A 15785-nucleotide genomic window follows, 5' to 3' on the forward strand; every position below is an offset into this window, starting at 1 on the left:
GGAAAATGTGTGTGTTTTATGTCTTAATGTCAGCGCATCTTATCTGCTTCCGTTGCTCTGTCCTTCTCAATAAAAGTAGCCCTTTCGCCTGACTGCCTGTGGCTATCGGAGTGCTCTTTCACATTTTCCGTCTCTATGCTGGAGACTCAACCTTTGTGTTTGGGGGATCGGAGAAGTAACAGCATCCAATCCGAAGATCCCAATCATTCGACTCTCGACGCCTCCAGGGCAAATGCATCGCATTTTAATCCCGTTTAGGCTACACGTCGGACAACCCTCCGCTGGGGGTACACATTTCTCCAAGGTGACATGAGGAAAAACATTCCCAAATTTATGTTGTTAACAATTAATGAGATTAATTTATTTGGTTCTGTTTTAAAACATTTAGTTTGGAATTACAAAACTGAAATGTGGTTCCTGCTGGCATATCATAACACTCACACATTTGACTGTCTTAAAATTTGACAATAATATTAATATTTAAAGGTTACAACTATTTTCATCCGAAGGCATGGGTATATTCCACAGTGACAAAAATCAACGTTACATGATCAAACCGTGAAATGAGCCAAATCATCATTATTCATGTTGCAATTCACATTAAGTTACTTGTTAGTTGTTTGTGAGAAGCAATTCCCATTCCCAAAACTTCAAGATGTACGATATCTGCAATGTACTGGTTTTGTCAATGTGTAGCATACTGTTTGTTAATGTTTACAAATGTTCTTTCTTTGTTTATTTAATGGGTATGCACTGTTCTAGCATGGGTACCAGTTTGCATACACGTGTTCTTTGTATTTTCCGTTGTTTGCTCTCTTATTCCAGGCTGCATTTTATAAGAACTGGTTAGGGACAATGATGAAAATCTGTTGTGTTGGTGTTGCAACACAACATGAAAATCAGTACACACAGCTAACTCCGACTTATTTAAAGCATTTTGTCTGTCAATTAATGAGTATCTATCTAATAAAACAAACAAGCAAATGAATAAAGGAATTGACCACAAGCAATTCATGCAAGACAAGTATCTGGAGCACAAGAAAAAGCAAGTAAATTGTCAAGGATGTACAACCACAACCCAAAATAAATGTTGATGACGTTGTGTAAGTGATGTAATTAATGTTTGTATAGTAGAAATTGCAAAGTTACACAAGCTTGGGAGCGCAGGAGGAGGGTGAGCACGCTTTGGTAACGCGAGCTGGTGAGGTTCTCCGCGTTTGACGTCAGTAAAGAGAAATTACCTCTATATAAAGGAACAGGGACACGACAGGGGGGAAGGAATCAGAAGCCACAGCGATAAGAAACAGAATATCAGCAGGCGAACTCCCAGCGGGAACAGGGAGTACATATCTATCCAAACATGCCCAATTCCAGTAGCTCGACTTCGTCAACCAAGAGTATCCGCAGGGCAGCGTCCGAATTGGAACGAGCCGACTCAATCACGGTAAGACATTTGTATCAAACGGTGTGTCAATAATTCCAAGCCTACTCTGTTGTGGGAAAACAACTGTTATTAGTTACGTGTTTGCTTGGTTAGCCATAAGTGGCACCGTGCGCTTTTACGCACAGCACACAGCTAACGTATTCAGGTATTATAAGCCCAGCGGTTTGCAAACATTATAAAGGTGATTGTAGAAGTATAGACCGAGTGTCAAGTTCTAAGTCTAAGCTATGCAACAGGTTTACATAGACTGCATTGAAGCTGTAAAGCGCTTTTGGAGATGTAAATCGATCTCAACAAGTATCCCACCACAGGTAAGGACGGCCACGTATGGCACAATATCAAAGGGGTTAACACTGACAGCTACTTAAGGAGTAGAGGTTCAGTGAATTTCATCTCTATGTAATACAAGTTTGCCGTTCTCCCCTTTCCAGTCTCCGAGATTTGTGGGAAGGCGCCAGAGTTTAATAGAGGATGCAAGGAAAGAGAGGGAGGCTGCAGCTGCTGCCGCCGAAGCTGCTGAAGCAAACGAGCAGATCGTGTTCGAGGAGGACGATGGAAAGGCCTTGCTTAATCTCTTCTTCACTTTGAGACGCTCGAAGAGTCCCACATTGTCGCGAGCTCTGAAGGTGTTCGAGGTAAGTGAGAGTAGCAGTGCATATTTATTCAGTGCCGGCCCGAGCCTTTTGGGGGCCCTAAGCAGAATTTGATTTGGGGGCCCCCTCCCACAACGCAGTCACCTGTGCTTGGCGATAATTGACAACTTCACACTATAATGTCATATTATAAATTAATACAGTGAGGTTATGTATTAATACAGTGACTGATTGTGACTGAACTACTGTCCCCCTGGACACAGATGCATAAGGACTCGGTAGGCTCATTCAGTAATCCATCCTTGCTCACATGCCAAAAATGTTTTGGGGCTCCGCTCTAGACTTCTGGCCCCATGTGCTTGGTAAACCAATGTATTAGTTGTTATTTACACCAACCCTGTCACCTTTTAATCTTAGAGGGTACTAATTTATTTATTATTTACAGATTTATTTGAAACATTCATATTCAAAGTGAAGCACTAAGGGTGGTTTACTTAAGTTGAATTGACAAATAACAAAATACAACAGCATTTGTATTTGTTGTAAACAAGTACATCCGTTTAATGACTTGTTTTTCAACAGATTTGCAGAACAAATCCGCAAATGTGCATTAAATGAGCAATCTTCAACTACAAAATAAAACCAAAATAGACAAACATTAATAATCAAAAATAAAATGTCCCAAAAAATAGATACTTATTCCTACTTCGTTCCTGGCTTTCAGGTATCTGCAACTCTGCAGTGGACGAACCTGCAATGATTAAATAAATACATAAATAAATAAAACAAAAACTATGTTAAATGTGTCATGTCATATTAACAGGCTATGTAACCATTTGCCATCAAGAAAACCTCACCTTCTGTGTCATCAGCCATGGAGGCAGACACTTGATGAGGTAGAGTTAGGTAGTGGTAGAGATGTGCTCCAAAGTACTTCAACAGTGTCTCTGGAAAAAGTTTATTTTGCTATCATTACTTACACTCATCAACAAGCAATTCCACATGTAACAATTCATATTCTATTGGCAAATGAGGCATAATCAAAAGTATACTTAATTGCAGTATGGTGAACGCTTAACATGGTGATCTACTGCAGCCTAAATATTAGGGTAGCACCGCTACATCACTTGCCACTATCTTAATCAAATGTAAGTCTATTTTCATCACAGAAGTCTCCCCACCCAACATGGTATATTTTCTCAAACACTACCATCTCTCTCCAAAGATCTTAGAGCAGAGCGCACATACTGTTCCATCTTTGCCTATGAAGCTGGAACCGATGCCCAGAGTCGCGCTAGTCAGTGGGTTGGGGTTGGGACTGTGAGCCTGGGCTTAGCCTGCTGTTGCTATCAGACTCACCACTATGAACAGTAATAAACTATCAACACTTTCAGGTGCGAAATCAGATTCAATCCCTCTGTGGTAAATTTGCCGTCAGCTACAGTACGTTTTCATGTAGCTACTGTAGTGCTAATGTCCACTTCAGTCAGCTAGCTAACTTTCATTTACAACATAAGCCCACCTATGACTAGGGTACATGCTTGATTAAACATCCAAAACAATCCCAATATCCTTGACATCTGAAATACACCTAGATAAATATATATATTAATGGGAGACATTTCTCTGTTGATGGCATGGATTTAGCTCTGGTGATGGCTTATATTAGATCATGGCAGCTAGCTAGCTACCTCAAGCACAAAACATACTGTAAATAATCATGCAAACATACCTGTATCTTGCTCGTTTTTCTCCTCTGTCATTTTCTTCTTTCTGTTTTCGGCACCAGAGGGATACGTCCTTTTTTGTGACTTTTCTTAACATTACCGTCTCTTCCAATTTTTGAACTTGATGAATTGTCTATGCACCCGAGGTGTCTAGTTTATGCGCGTGACTCAAAGGCTGGCAGACACAGTAGAGTTAGGCAGGCATATTGATCATGAAATCAGAATTTTCTTGTTTTAAATTATTAATTGTTTCATTTATTCATTCATTGATGTCACTTGTTTACGTTATTTATTATGTAAAAAAAAAAAAGAAACTCGATTGGGGGCCCCCTGGCCAAGCAGCCGCTTAGTTCGCTTATGCCTCGGGCCGGCCCTGTATTTATTTACGATTAGTGAGTGCACGTGGGCAATAAGGAATTACTGCCTCCCAACTTTTTTTCCCAGACCTCAACAGAACTATGACTTCAGTATTTAAAACTTGGCATACAATTCAAAGAGGAAATAGTATTACGTAAAACATGCGCCACTGGTTGTTCGTATTTCATTATACAATTGTACAGTAATAACACTGCTATAATCTATCTTCACACAACCATTGAAGCCTCCATATATTTACCGAATGTAATCAGTGCCTTGAGAGTGTGCTTTACTCAGTGTCTTCACATAGTAGTATGGCTTAATGTCTATGTTTTTAACTGTTATGAAACTCATCAGTGAAGCAGTTTCGTGATTACTTATACAGACGTTTGAAGCAAAGATCAACCATCTCGAGACTCGTCCGAGCAGGAAGCCCCGCGATGGGCTCGAGGATCTGGAGTACTTCGTCCAGTGCGAGGTGCACCTCTCTGACGTCAGCACACTGGTCAGCTCCATCAAACGCATCGCAGAGGATGTCAGGACCACCAAGGAAGTCAAATGTGAGCCATGCTTAGTCTATAAAATAATGATCTGAGAAAGTGGCTGCCTGGCTTTATGATCTGGATATCCTCTTACAGTAATTAACCATTCAAAATGTGTATATATTTATTATCTGAATCAAGCCTTTTTCAAACCATTTTTTTTGTAGTTCATTGGTTTCCAAAGAAGATTACTGAGTTGGACCAATGTCATCATCTCGTCACCAAATTTGATCCCGATCTGGACCAGGACCATCCAGTCAGTCTGGGCTTATCATTTAGACCCATAGATACTCCATATTGTTACAATATTACTATTATAGCTTCACTATAATGACTTATGATATTCCATAGGGATTTACTGATCCCGTCTACAGACAACGCAGGAAGATGATTGGAGACATTGCATTCAGATACAAACAGTGCGTAGGCTACATCATACAGTATACACAGTAGCAGCACTTTGAGATATAATAATAATTCTCATTATACCATTTGAATGTCACATGCCTTTCTGTCTTATTTAGTGGAGAGCACATACCTCGAGTGGAGTACACAGAGGAGGAGATTGGGACATGGTGAGTTTGATGTGTGTGTGTGTGTGTGTGTGTGTGTGTGTGTGTGTGTGTGTGAGTGTGTGTGTGTGCTTGACATTTTTACTGTGTGTGTGTGTGTGTGTGTGTGTGTGTGTGTGTGTGTGTGTGTGCGCGCATGTGTGTGTGTGTGTGTGTGTGTGTAAGAGAGAGTGTGTGTGTGCACGCAGCATCTTGACAAATTGCTAATTGATCTGGCCTATGTGATGTATACACATTTGTAGTTTTCCACTAGAGGCTCACACACCCAACATTAACAATGCCACTTCCACTGCCTCTGCAAGCTGCAGAGAAAGATGGCAGGGAAGCAAGGCAGGATAATCTAATCTATCAATCACGGTCATTTTCCGGACACTGCATGACCAAACTCCAAAATCCTATTTTTATTCTGAACATTCACAGGCCCAATTTGGAAAGAAACTTTAATTTTATCAATCATTTCTCAGAAACACTGCATGTTTTTTTATTTTTTTGTCTTTTGTTTGTTTGGTAAGTTAGATTAAACTGGTTTTGAGGCCAAAGCCCATAATATGCTGAATTCAAATCCAATTGGTCCCCAGAACAGGCAAGTTCAGTGTATCACTGACTAATCTTGTTCCCCTCAGTCCCTCGAGGGTGTCCTTTCCAATAACACAATTGTTTCGGGGGGAATTGTTTACTTTTCGAGAGATTTATTATTCTGTTCCCAAGCTGAATGCTGAATTAACTCAATCATAGCCAGCCTGAACAAACCACTAAGCATTTTAGGCTGTGTCGTATAAGCACTAGTGAAATGGGGGTGCTGTGAGCAGCCCAGTGACTTACTGAAGCAGTTATTCCATTCAGACTCTTTAATGTAGTTTGGTATGTTTGGTATGTTTCAGTTTAATTCAGTTGGGAAACAGCAGAACATATTTTGAGGATTTATTCATGTAGATCTGTTCTATCCAATCCATGTGTCATGCTGTGTGTATTTGTATGAGTGTGTGTGTTTATGTTTGTGTGAATGTGTTGCTTTGCATATTATATATTGTGTATTGATGTGTATGTGTTTTGCTCTGTACAATTGTGTCTGTCTGTCTGTCTCTCTGTCTCTCTCTCTCTCTCTCTCTCTATGTTTGTGTGTGTGTGTGTGTGTGTGTGTGTGTGTGTGTGTGTGTGTATGTGCGTGTATGTAGGCGAGAGGTGTACGGCACCCTGAGAGACTTGTACTCCTCCCACGCGTGCAGTGAGCACTTGGAGGCTTTCCGTCTGCTGGAGAAACACTGTGGTTACAGTCCTGACAACATCCCTCAGCTGGAGGATGTGTCTCGCTTCCTCAAAGGTAAGGCTACTTCACAAGGTGGCCATAGCAGTAAGAGCACAGCCTGGACTAGACGTGTTATTTAGACATAAAAGTGAGAGAAGTGAGAGTATTGAGAGTCATCTTATATCAAGCTCTATCATTTTCCATTTTTAAATTGTGTGCCGGTTCTTTGGCTTACTGCTGGACAGGAAAGGAGGGACTTGTGTTCTCTGTAGGATCAGTGAATAATTGAGGAATCAGAATGTATACTTAGCTTATCATTTTAACATATTTCAATGTGGGGTTTCTCTTCGGTCAGCATGGCGCCACTATACTTGTTTGCTTTAGTTGTTTGTCAAACTAATTACTATTTTAAAGCCATTCATATCTTACTTCTCATTGCTAGATAGTACTCTACACATACAGTATTTTGTTTGCACAAACATAACTTTATCACTATTTTGTAAACATATGATTCCTTTTTTCAACTATTACTTGGTGTAGCTTATATATGATTTACACCCGAGTGGTAGTATGTGTCTATATGTTTACCTGAGCTTACCATGTCTAATTTGTTGGAACAATGTACTAGTCTGCATATTGCATTGTAGTGGTGATTTTACAAATGCATTTTTCTTTTGATTAGAAGAACTTAAAATTGAAAAGTTTACATTTCAACATTACATTGTATTAGAAGTATATATGAAACACTGAGTCTTTTTTTACAATACAGAACAGACAGCTAGAGGACAGTGAGGAGAAATGAACGCAATCTGACAACAAGTGCACTCGAATCATACATCGTAAAGTGGACGGCACTGCGCCTTAAACATGTGATAGCAAAACATGAGAAGTCAATCACCTCTCCTTTCCCCGCCTTCGCCTTGTTTATACATTTTTATATGTTTTGGGGCAGCTGTGGCCCACTGGTTAGCACTCTGGACTTGTAATCGGAGGGTTTGCCGGTTCGAGCCCCGACCAGTGGGCCACGGCTGAAGTGCCCTCGAGCAAGGCACCTAACCCGTCACTGCTCCCCGAGCGCCGCTGTTGAAGCAGGCAGCTCACTGCGCTGGGATTAGTGTGTTCTTCACCTCACTGTGTGTTCACTGTGTGCTGAGTGTGTTTCACTAATTCACGGATTGGGATAAATGCAGAGACCAAATTTCCCTCACGGGATCAAAAGAGTATATATACTTATACTATACTTGTTTATACCCACAGAGCGCACAGGGTTCACTCTGCGTCCCGTTGCTGGTCTCCTCTCGGCAAGGGATTTCCTGGCCAGTCTGGCCTTCCGTGTGTTCCAGTGCACCCAGTACATCCGCCACGCCTCTGCCCCGATGCACTCTCCCGAACCGTGAGTTACATTTACATTCACCTGCATTCATTTAGCTCACTCCTCTGTCAGACATTCATTTGTTCCTAGTGCCATTTCTCTAAGTGATTCTTGAGATTAGGGACAAAACAGGTTTTACATTTTCTAAGAGAATATTTTGAAGGCTATTAACACATCTTTGTTAAATGTAGCTTTGGCTATCTAACCATGTTTTGGTTAAACCTCCCAGTTGTACATTTTTTTTTAAATAAATTACATGTTTGCTGGACTTGCACTCGATTTTTGTCAACACCATCAGACACATAGAAATGTCTATAAAAGGATTTTTTTTTAATAACTTCCCACAAATAGTTTGACTTATCAGTCTCTCTAATCCCACATCTGATGGAGTTGACAAAATGCTAGATTTTCCCCTTATTTCACATGTATTTTATACAAGAATCAGTTGTTTAGCATATCTGTTGCCTGTGACTTCCATAATCTTCTTAAAATTAAGCCTTAATTACAAAACATGTTTCACAAATCATTTCGGTGTTGACACATTACAGTTGTGACATGCCAGGTAATAGATGGATATTAAATACACGAGATATGAAAAACTTACCAGAACTAGAAAGGTATCATGACACGAGGAAGAACTAGGAAGTGCTAAAGGGGTCCTCTGTGTTTTAACTGCCAACAATTATTCCTGATCTTTTTCATTATAAAAAAAAGTCTGACGGTGTTGACCAAAACCTCAAGTTCAACTGACACAAATGTACATTTAAAACATATACAATTTCTAACTTTTGATACTGATGACATTATTTACTTAAATATATACATTATAATCATTATGATACATTTTGCATTACTTTATATATACTTGATATACTTGATATTTTTATGGTATGTTGAAATGAGGAAATCTGCTTCCGGACATGGGGTTTTCCAGGCACTGACTACATTCTATATCATTTAGAACAAAAACTATTGGAGGAAACATGAAACCATGCCTTGTTGTGCAACCCTTGTCCTGATTAAGATTTGGAGTAGTTTTTCAAATTAATATTGTTCATATTTTTACCCCCAAACCTTGTTTTATCTGGCAGACATGTTTGGTCCCTAATCTCAAGAATCACTGCTCTACTAAATTCAGATCTGGGACAGAATTAGTTCTGGGCTGGCTTATTTGATGTACTTGTTTATTTTTTTTTCATGGATGATGTCAAGCAGGGATGCTTGATGTTGTGTTTGTGTACACACTTCATTTTTATCTGCCTGTATGCTGTATGCCATTTGGAGACAATAAAAGAGGAAGAAAAATTAAGTAAGCAACAATAAGTAAAGAATAATGATGTTCAAGCTACAGTACCAAGAGTACCAATAGCTTAGAGCAACAGTAAACAATAGCTTAGAGCAACAGTAAACAACAGTAAACAATAGCTTAGAGCAACAGTAAACAATAGCTTAGAGCAACAGTAAACAATAGCTTAAAGCAACAGTAAATTCTACCTTAACTACAAATACCATAACCTGAGGATAATAGTGCTACAACTTTAAGGACAAGGGTGTATTGGGTTTATTCTAGTTTTGTTCTTAGATCACAGTTGTCCTTTAAGTAGGACCCAGAGGATGCATTCGAGAGAATCATCAAATCATTCTCTTATCTGGCAACCTGTTCCTCTGTCCTCCTCTCTTCTGTCCTCCTCTGCTCTTATTATGGCAAACCTACTTATCCAAAACAATTTTCTAACATATATAGTATATATACTCTTTTGATCCCGTGAGGGAAATTTGGTCTCTGCATTTATCCCAATCCGTGAATTAGTGAAACACACTCAGCACACAGTGAGGTGAAGCACACACTAATCCTGGCGCAGTGAGCTGCCAACAGTGGCGCTCGGGGAGCAGTGAGGGGTTAGGTGCCTTGCTCAAGGGCACTTCAGCTGTGCCTACTGGTAGGGGTTCGAACCGGCAACCCTCCGGTTACAAGTCCGAATCGCTAACCAGTAGACCACGGCTGCCCCAATAAATTAAATATATTGAAAGTCTGAAACACCCACTATAAGGCAAACTTGTATCTTACATTAAATCATTAAGTACAAACAAAATCATTCATTAATGTCAAATCAATTACAAAATCAATCATTAATGTTACAAATCAATCATTAATGTCATTAAGTAAATGGAATACTAAATGCATTCAATATGGTACAGATCAGATCAGTCCAAACCAAAGATTCTAGAACAGAGCTCTGTTCTACAATCTTTGGTCCAAACCCTCTGTTCCTTTGTTCCACAGGGACTGTGTTCATGAGCTCCTGGGCCATGTTCCTATGCTGGCTGACCGGACGTTTGCTCAGTTCTCACAGGTAAGGGCAAATGTCCCTGCAGGATGCCAATGCTGCTGTTGCAGAATATTTAAGCATCACTGGAGAGGTCAGTGTTGCGTGTCTAAATCTCTGTCTCATGTTCGTGTACTTTAGGCAATTGGTCTCGCCTCTCTGGGAGCCTCTGAGGAAGACATAGAGAAGCTGTCGACAGTAAGCATTTTTAATCTGCTTTTAAACTTTACCATTACACTTATAACGTGTGTGTAACTGTATGCTACCCATTCAAGTCATTATTTAATGTTTCTGCTGTGTACTTTTGTGTGTGTGTGTGTGTGTGTGTGTGTGTGTGTGTGTGTGTGTGTGTGTGTGTTTGCAGATGTACTGGTTCACAGTGGAGTTTGGGCTCTGTAAACAGGGAGGGACAGTTAAAGCCTATGGGGCTGGACTCCTCTCCTCCTATGGAGAGCTGGTGGTGAGTACATGTGTCTGTGAGTTCTGACATTCAAGGTCTCATACATACACTTTACCGCTAGAAGACTGGTAGATGTTAGCAATGATGCCTCCTACTTGAAGATACTACAATATTTTGCAGTCATTTTAGACTCTACTAGTCTACAAGAGCTGTGAATAGCTGTCAGTTGAAACATGTCTCTGGCTGAACTACAGACAAATTGCACATTCAACCACATTTTCATCTTCAGTATGAAATAAGAAAGCAGACCTCTGAAAATCATGTTTCCTGTTTTTTTCTCCTTGTCAGCAGTGTGCAGCTCAATGTTACACAAGTACCACTTACTGAAATGTCCCAACTATTATCACAGTTTATACATTGATTTTGCAAAATTTCTTCAACTATGAGGTTATTAACACAGGGGCAGTTATTATGGTATTAATATGGTTTTGTATTTTTAACTTGCATAAAACACTGCCCTGCGGCTTATACACAATGCGACTAATATACAGGAAATTACTGTATGTTTACATACACTTCAGTTCTGGATTACATCTAGTTTACATCTACTGTGTGTGTATAATCTGGGGTTGTATCTGTTGAATCTCTTGATCTGTTGTTGGAGAATTCCTGAGGTATCTATCTGGGGTTGTATCTGTTGAATCTGTTGATCTGTTGTTGGAGAATTCCTGAGGTATCTATCTGGGGTTGTATCTGTTGAATCTGTTGATCTGTTGTTGGAGAATTGCTGAGGTATCTATCTGACACATCATTTGTCCACTCCAACAGTTTCAGTCCATTGCAGACGTATTTACTCTCAGACACATGGTGCCCATGTGTAACTAAAATGGGCATACAATACAACAATTTTTGTCTTCTTCTTCTGACACTGCTGCCACCTACTGGCAAAATAGGTACATGGAAAACCTGAAAAATTCATGTGACCCAACCTATCCAGGTTTTAAATTCAGTATAAATTACAGATAATGTTATACATTTTAAAACTCACATTTTGAATTGTTTTAAATGATCAGCACAAGCTAAATGCTCTGAGTTTCAAATGTGCTCTGATCACATTGTTGGAATTAGAGACACTTTTTTACTTTTCACAAGGGATATGGCTCCATGAGGTGGACAGATACCCAGAAGTTACTGAGTATAACGCTATTACATTATTATTATTATTATTATTATTATTATTATTATTATTACATAACACTGAGAGCAGCACTCACCTCTGGATTTGGGGATTACAGTTTTCCTCAGTCGCTTTGGTGCTTTTCTCACATCATTATTAACATTTGCACAGCAGTTAGTGCATTTCTCAAAACAATTAGTGCAAACTGCAAAACCTAGTGGATAACCTGCACAAGCACATCACTTGCTCAAAATGGATAGTCCATTCCTCAAAAGCAAGTAACTGCCAGTGTCATCAAAATGAGAAGTCTTGACACCATCGTTTATGAACAAGATAGTCAAATGGCTTTGTCATTTTTTCATTACGACAGTTTATGCTCTCAGTGTTTTCCCATGCAAAAAAAGGTCAGAACTCGGTGACACTACCTGAACATGCTCAAGACAGCACTATACACTACTTGTACAGCCATTTGAAAACTACAGTAAAGTTACACGTTGCTGTAGTTAGGGGAGTAAGTGAGTACATTGTGACAGAATTTGATAACTAGTTCACCAATTTTGTATGTAATGACTCAAGGAATGAAATGAAGACTATTAGTTTTATTGGGAACGACTATTCAGCATCCATAAGTATAGTTCATTTTGACTGACATAATAAAGCAATTGATACTGTACATGTTCAAAAGCATTTGCAATTTGTTCAGAGGAAGGAGAAATTGCTACTATGATGTGCACAAATGACTAAATGTTGTGGAGGTTGAACTAATAGTTATGAGAATTTTCATTCCGATCTGAGAAAAGCACCAAAGCGACTGAGAAAAACTATAAGTCTCAGGTCATCTCTGGCTCTGTCCTCCTCCACAGCACTCCCTGTCCGACGAGCCCGAGAGGAGAGAGTTCGACCCAGATGTAGTCGCTGTCCAGCCCTATCAGGACTTTAACTACCAGTCCATCTACTTTGTGTCCGAGAGCTTCACAGACGCCAAAGAGAAGCTAAGGTGATGCCCACACATAGTAGTCAAGAGGGGCTCTAATTTCCATATAGTTGTATTACATAAAAACAAAACTTAGACAAAACATCTGACACTATGTGAGAGGAGGGAAAGAGTTAATGGGGTACATTGTTAGGCAAGTGCTGTTATATACTTGGCATATGCATACCTTATAATTTGTTCAGGAAAATGTAGTTTTTGTGTTTGTATTAGATTTGTCCTGTCGATGCAATTTTTGTGTCTGGCTGGCAATAGAATTAGGGTCAGATTTTACATAAATACAATTGAGATACATATTTTCTGTCTCACAAGAACTGGCAAATCATTTGACAAACCCACTATGTCTAACATCACTCAATTACTGTAATCATGAAAATGACTTTTACATGATGTGATTGTGCCATTTAACATGATTGAAGTAAAGGTTTATTTGCTGTGACAGGCGATACGTGGCAGGCATCAAGAGGCCTTTCTCTGTGCGATTCGATCCCTACACGTATAGCATTGAGGTACTGGACAACCCTCTGAAGATCCGCGGAGGGCTGGAATCCCTGAAGGATGACCTGAAGCTTCTGAGCGATGCCCTGAACGTGCTAGCGTGATGACCACATGCAGCCTATCTGGCTTTTAACGGCGATTCGATGTGTGACACTGTCATAGTTTATCATGTGCTTCTCTGTACATAGGCCCAATGCAAGCTAATTGCTTTGAAATAGCGCGGTGGCAAATGCCTGACGCCTCATGTCAAATGGCCTCCAAAGAGCATTTAATGGATCACATTTGTTACTTCAAAGAATCTGTGTCAATTAGACATGTTATTTTTATTTTAATATTCAGTGTGACTTATTAACTACCTAAACAAATACAGCCTGGTCTGTGATCGCATCAAACGCATATTTTTAAGTTAAGTAACTGGAGTGATTACTGGTCATTACTTGTATGAAATGAAAAGTATTGTATGAAAAGTATATTTAATATGAGGCACGCAATGGAATACCTATAAAACAATGTCACATTGAGAAAGTATGGAGATGTGATGTGTTGTGAATCACTTAGAAAAGGGATCATGGTGTGTTGACATGAGCCTCTGCTCTTCCAAGCAGGAAATGTTGCATATAATGTGCTACTTCATGTGTTGGCATTAACAAAACACTTGTATTACATATCTGTTTGCCCATTTGGGCAGGTTAAGTGCTGCTTCTGTAAAGACAAAAACATCACCAAGATGAATTATACGATGACCAAATAAAAACCTGTCCAATATGAATATGTCCAAATGTGTGTGTGGGTTGTAATATAACATACTATTCGAAAATAAAATAAACTGACTTGACTTGAAGATAAGTGCTGAAGATAAGCATGTTTGGTTTGGTAGCTGGCCGTGGTCCTGGGATGCTGATAGCAGAGACTCTGGATAAGGAGTAGTTTGAGTTTAACTACAAGTGAAATTCTCCTTTAATTTACTAGAAGATAAGCCTATAGTACACCTAATCCATAGGGGTGTCAGCAAAAAATTGCAAGTGTGATCTCTGCTATTGGCATACCAAGACCAGGGCCAACCAGCCACCAAGCCAAATTATGCTGATTTATCATACTCTATTTGAAGTGTTCTGTTGGGCGAATTACTGAAACTATGTTAAAGGAGAATTCCGACGATTTTGAAAAGAGATCTCTGTTCCTCGAGGTCACCGAGTACTAAAGGCATGAACATGGGGGCTCATGAACATGCCCCCAGAGTGTAGCACTGTAGCTGCCTGACAGCTCTAGCTGTTGGCTGCAGCAACTCAAGCTAGATAGAACCGATTGTTTTCGTTTATTTTGTACCGACAGTAGGCCTACTCGGCGACCTCGAGATCTATTTGAAAAATCGCCAGAGTTCATGCTTTAAAGAAATATTGTTAGCTGAGCAGATAACAGATCATCTTAAAACATCTGTCAATTGAAACATATCAGCTTAAAACGCTACGCCTGGAAAGTCAAAAAATACAACAAAATCACAATGATGGGCGATGAATTGGAGATCACAGTTTGCTTGATAAGGTGATGCTTTATTTTGCAACTTCACCCAAAGCACAGTTTTTGACGCTTACTGAAACCCTGCCCTCTTCTGGTGATCACACACACATTTGATTGACCATCTTAGCTTTCCCTTTCTCTGCTGAAGGGGTCACAATCGCCTTCTCATTGTATTGTAAAGGAACAGCATGAGTATATAGCAACACTATATAAACATTCCTCCTTTTGTTTTCTTTATAAACTTTTCCAGCATTTTGTTACCCTCGTCCCAACTTTTTTTGAAACATGTTGCTGGCATCAAATTCAAAATTAACATATATTTTCCATGAAATAGACCACATTTTCATTTTCAACATTTGATATGTTGTCAATGTCCTTTTTGCTGCTAAATATGGGTTTATGAGACTTGTATATTATCACATTCTGTTTTTATTTGCATTTTACACAACTTTTTCTGTTTGGTTGTATATCAAAAAAGGGCAAGTTCCTCTGAGCTTATATCTCCTTTTCTACACCCTACAAAATGTATGCCTGATGTACATCTGCCCCATGTATGCCGCTATGAGGTATGTTTGACATATTTGCTTGATTCTATGTATGAATTACCCCCCCCCCCCCCCATCCCTCTAATGCCCTCCGCCTTTGTTGCTCCCCTACCTTCTAGCCATAGTGTATATCCTTAGCAAATGTGTAGATGCAGCATATTGGGTCTTAGCAATGTGTAGATGCAGCATATTGGCTCAGCATATTGGGTCTTAGCAATGTGTAGATGCAGCATATTGGGTCTTGTAATATCCACATAAATCCATAGAAATGCATGTTGTTTTATCCAATATAAGTTTTGCAGATGTATAGTCAATCTTATACACACACCTTATATACTGAATATTATATTATAATATATTAGCCTATGTACAGTAAGCAGAATTTAGGCATGTCTGCATGTGACATTTTTCGAGCTCGGAGCTGGCTTTCTGTTATTAGGGGATTTTTCCCTTTCTTCATCAGTCACACTGTACTT

The 15785-nt window shown here is 39.5% G+C and overlaps 1 protein-coding gene across 2 annotated transcripts; it reads left to right on the top strand.

The window, feature by feature from the left end:
- The first annotated feature begins 1298 nt into the window (after window positions 1-1298).
- Window positions 1299-13998, top strand: th (tyrosine hydroxylase). Of its 2 annotated transcripts, XM_042110180.1 has the most exons (14): window positions 1299-1444; window positions 1681-1755; window positions 1876-2079; window positions 4507-4681; window positions 4831-4919; window positions 5015-5082; window positions 5188-5238; window positions 6411-6556; window positions 7739-7874; window positions 10138-10207; window positions 10322-10378; window positions 10545-10640; window positions 12621-12754; window positions 13191-13998. In XM_042110180.1, exons 1-14 carry the CDS (start codon window positions 1361-1363, stop codon window positions 13348-13350), a joined length of 1545 nt encoding a protein of 514 aa, XP_041966114.1. In that variant the 5' UTR covers window positions 1299-1360; the 3' UTR covers window positions 13351-13998. The 2 variants fall into 2 exon arrangements, with proteins under 2 accessions (XP_041966114.1, XP_041966115.1); XM_042110181.1 differs by lacking the exon at window positions 1681-1755.
- The last annotated feature ends 1787 nt before the right edge of the window (window positions 13999-15785 follow it).

This window comes from Alosa sapidissima, chromosome 11 (assembly GCF_018492685.1).
Source record: "Alosa sapidissima isolate fAloSap1 chromosome 11, fAloSap1.pri, whole genome shotgun sequence".
NCBI lineage: Eukaryota > Metazoa > Chordata > Actinopteri > Clupeiformes > Clupeidae > Alosa > Alosa sapidissima.

Excerpts from the sequence above, each read along its gene's own strand:
- th (XM_042110180.1), top strand. The coding sequence starts at position 1,361 with ATGCCCAATTCCAGTAGCTCGACTTCGTCAACCAAGAGTATCCGCAGG. Across the intron at positions 5,083-5,187 it reads ATTGCATTCAGATACAAACA|TGGAGAGCACATACCTCGAG; the intron begins GTGCGTAGGCTA and ends TGTCTTATTTAG. Across the intron at positions 5,239-6,410 it reads GAGGAGGAGATTGGGACATG|GCGAGAGGTGTACGGCACCC; the intron begins GTGAGTTTGATG and ends GCGTGTATGTAG.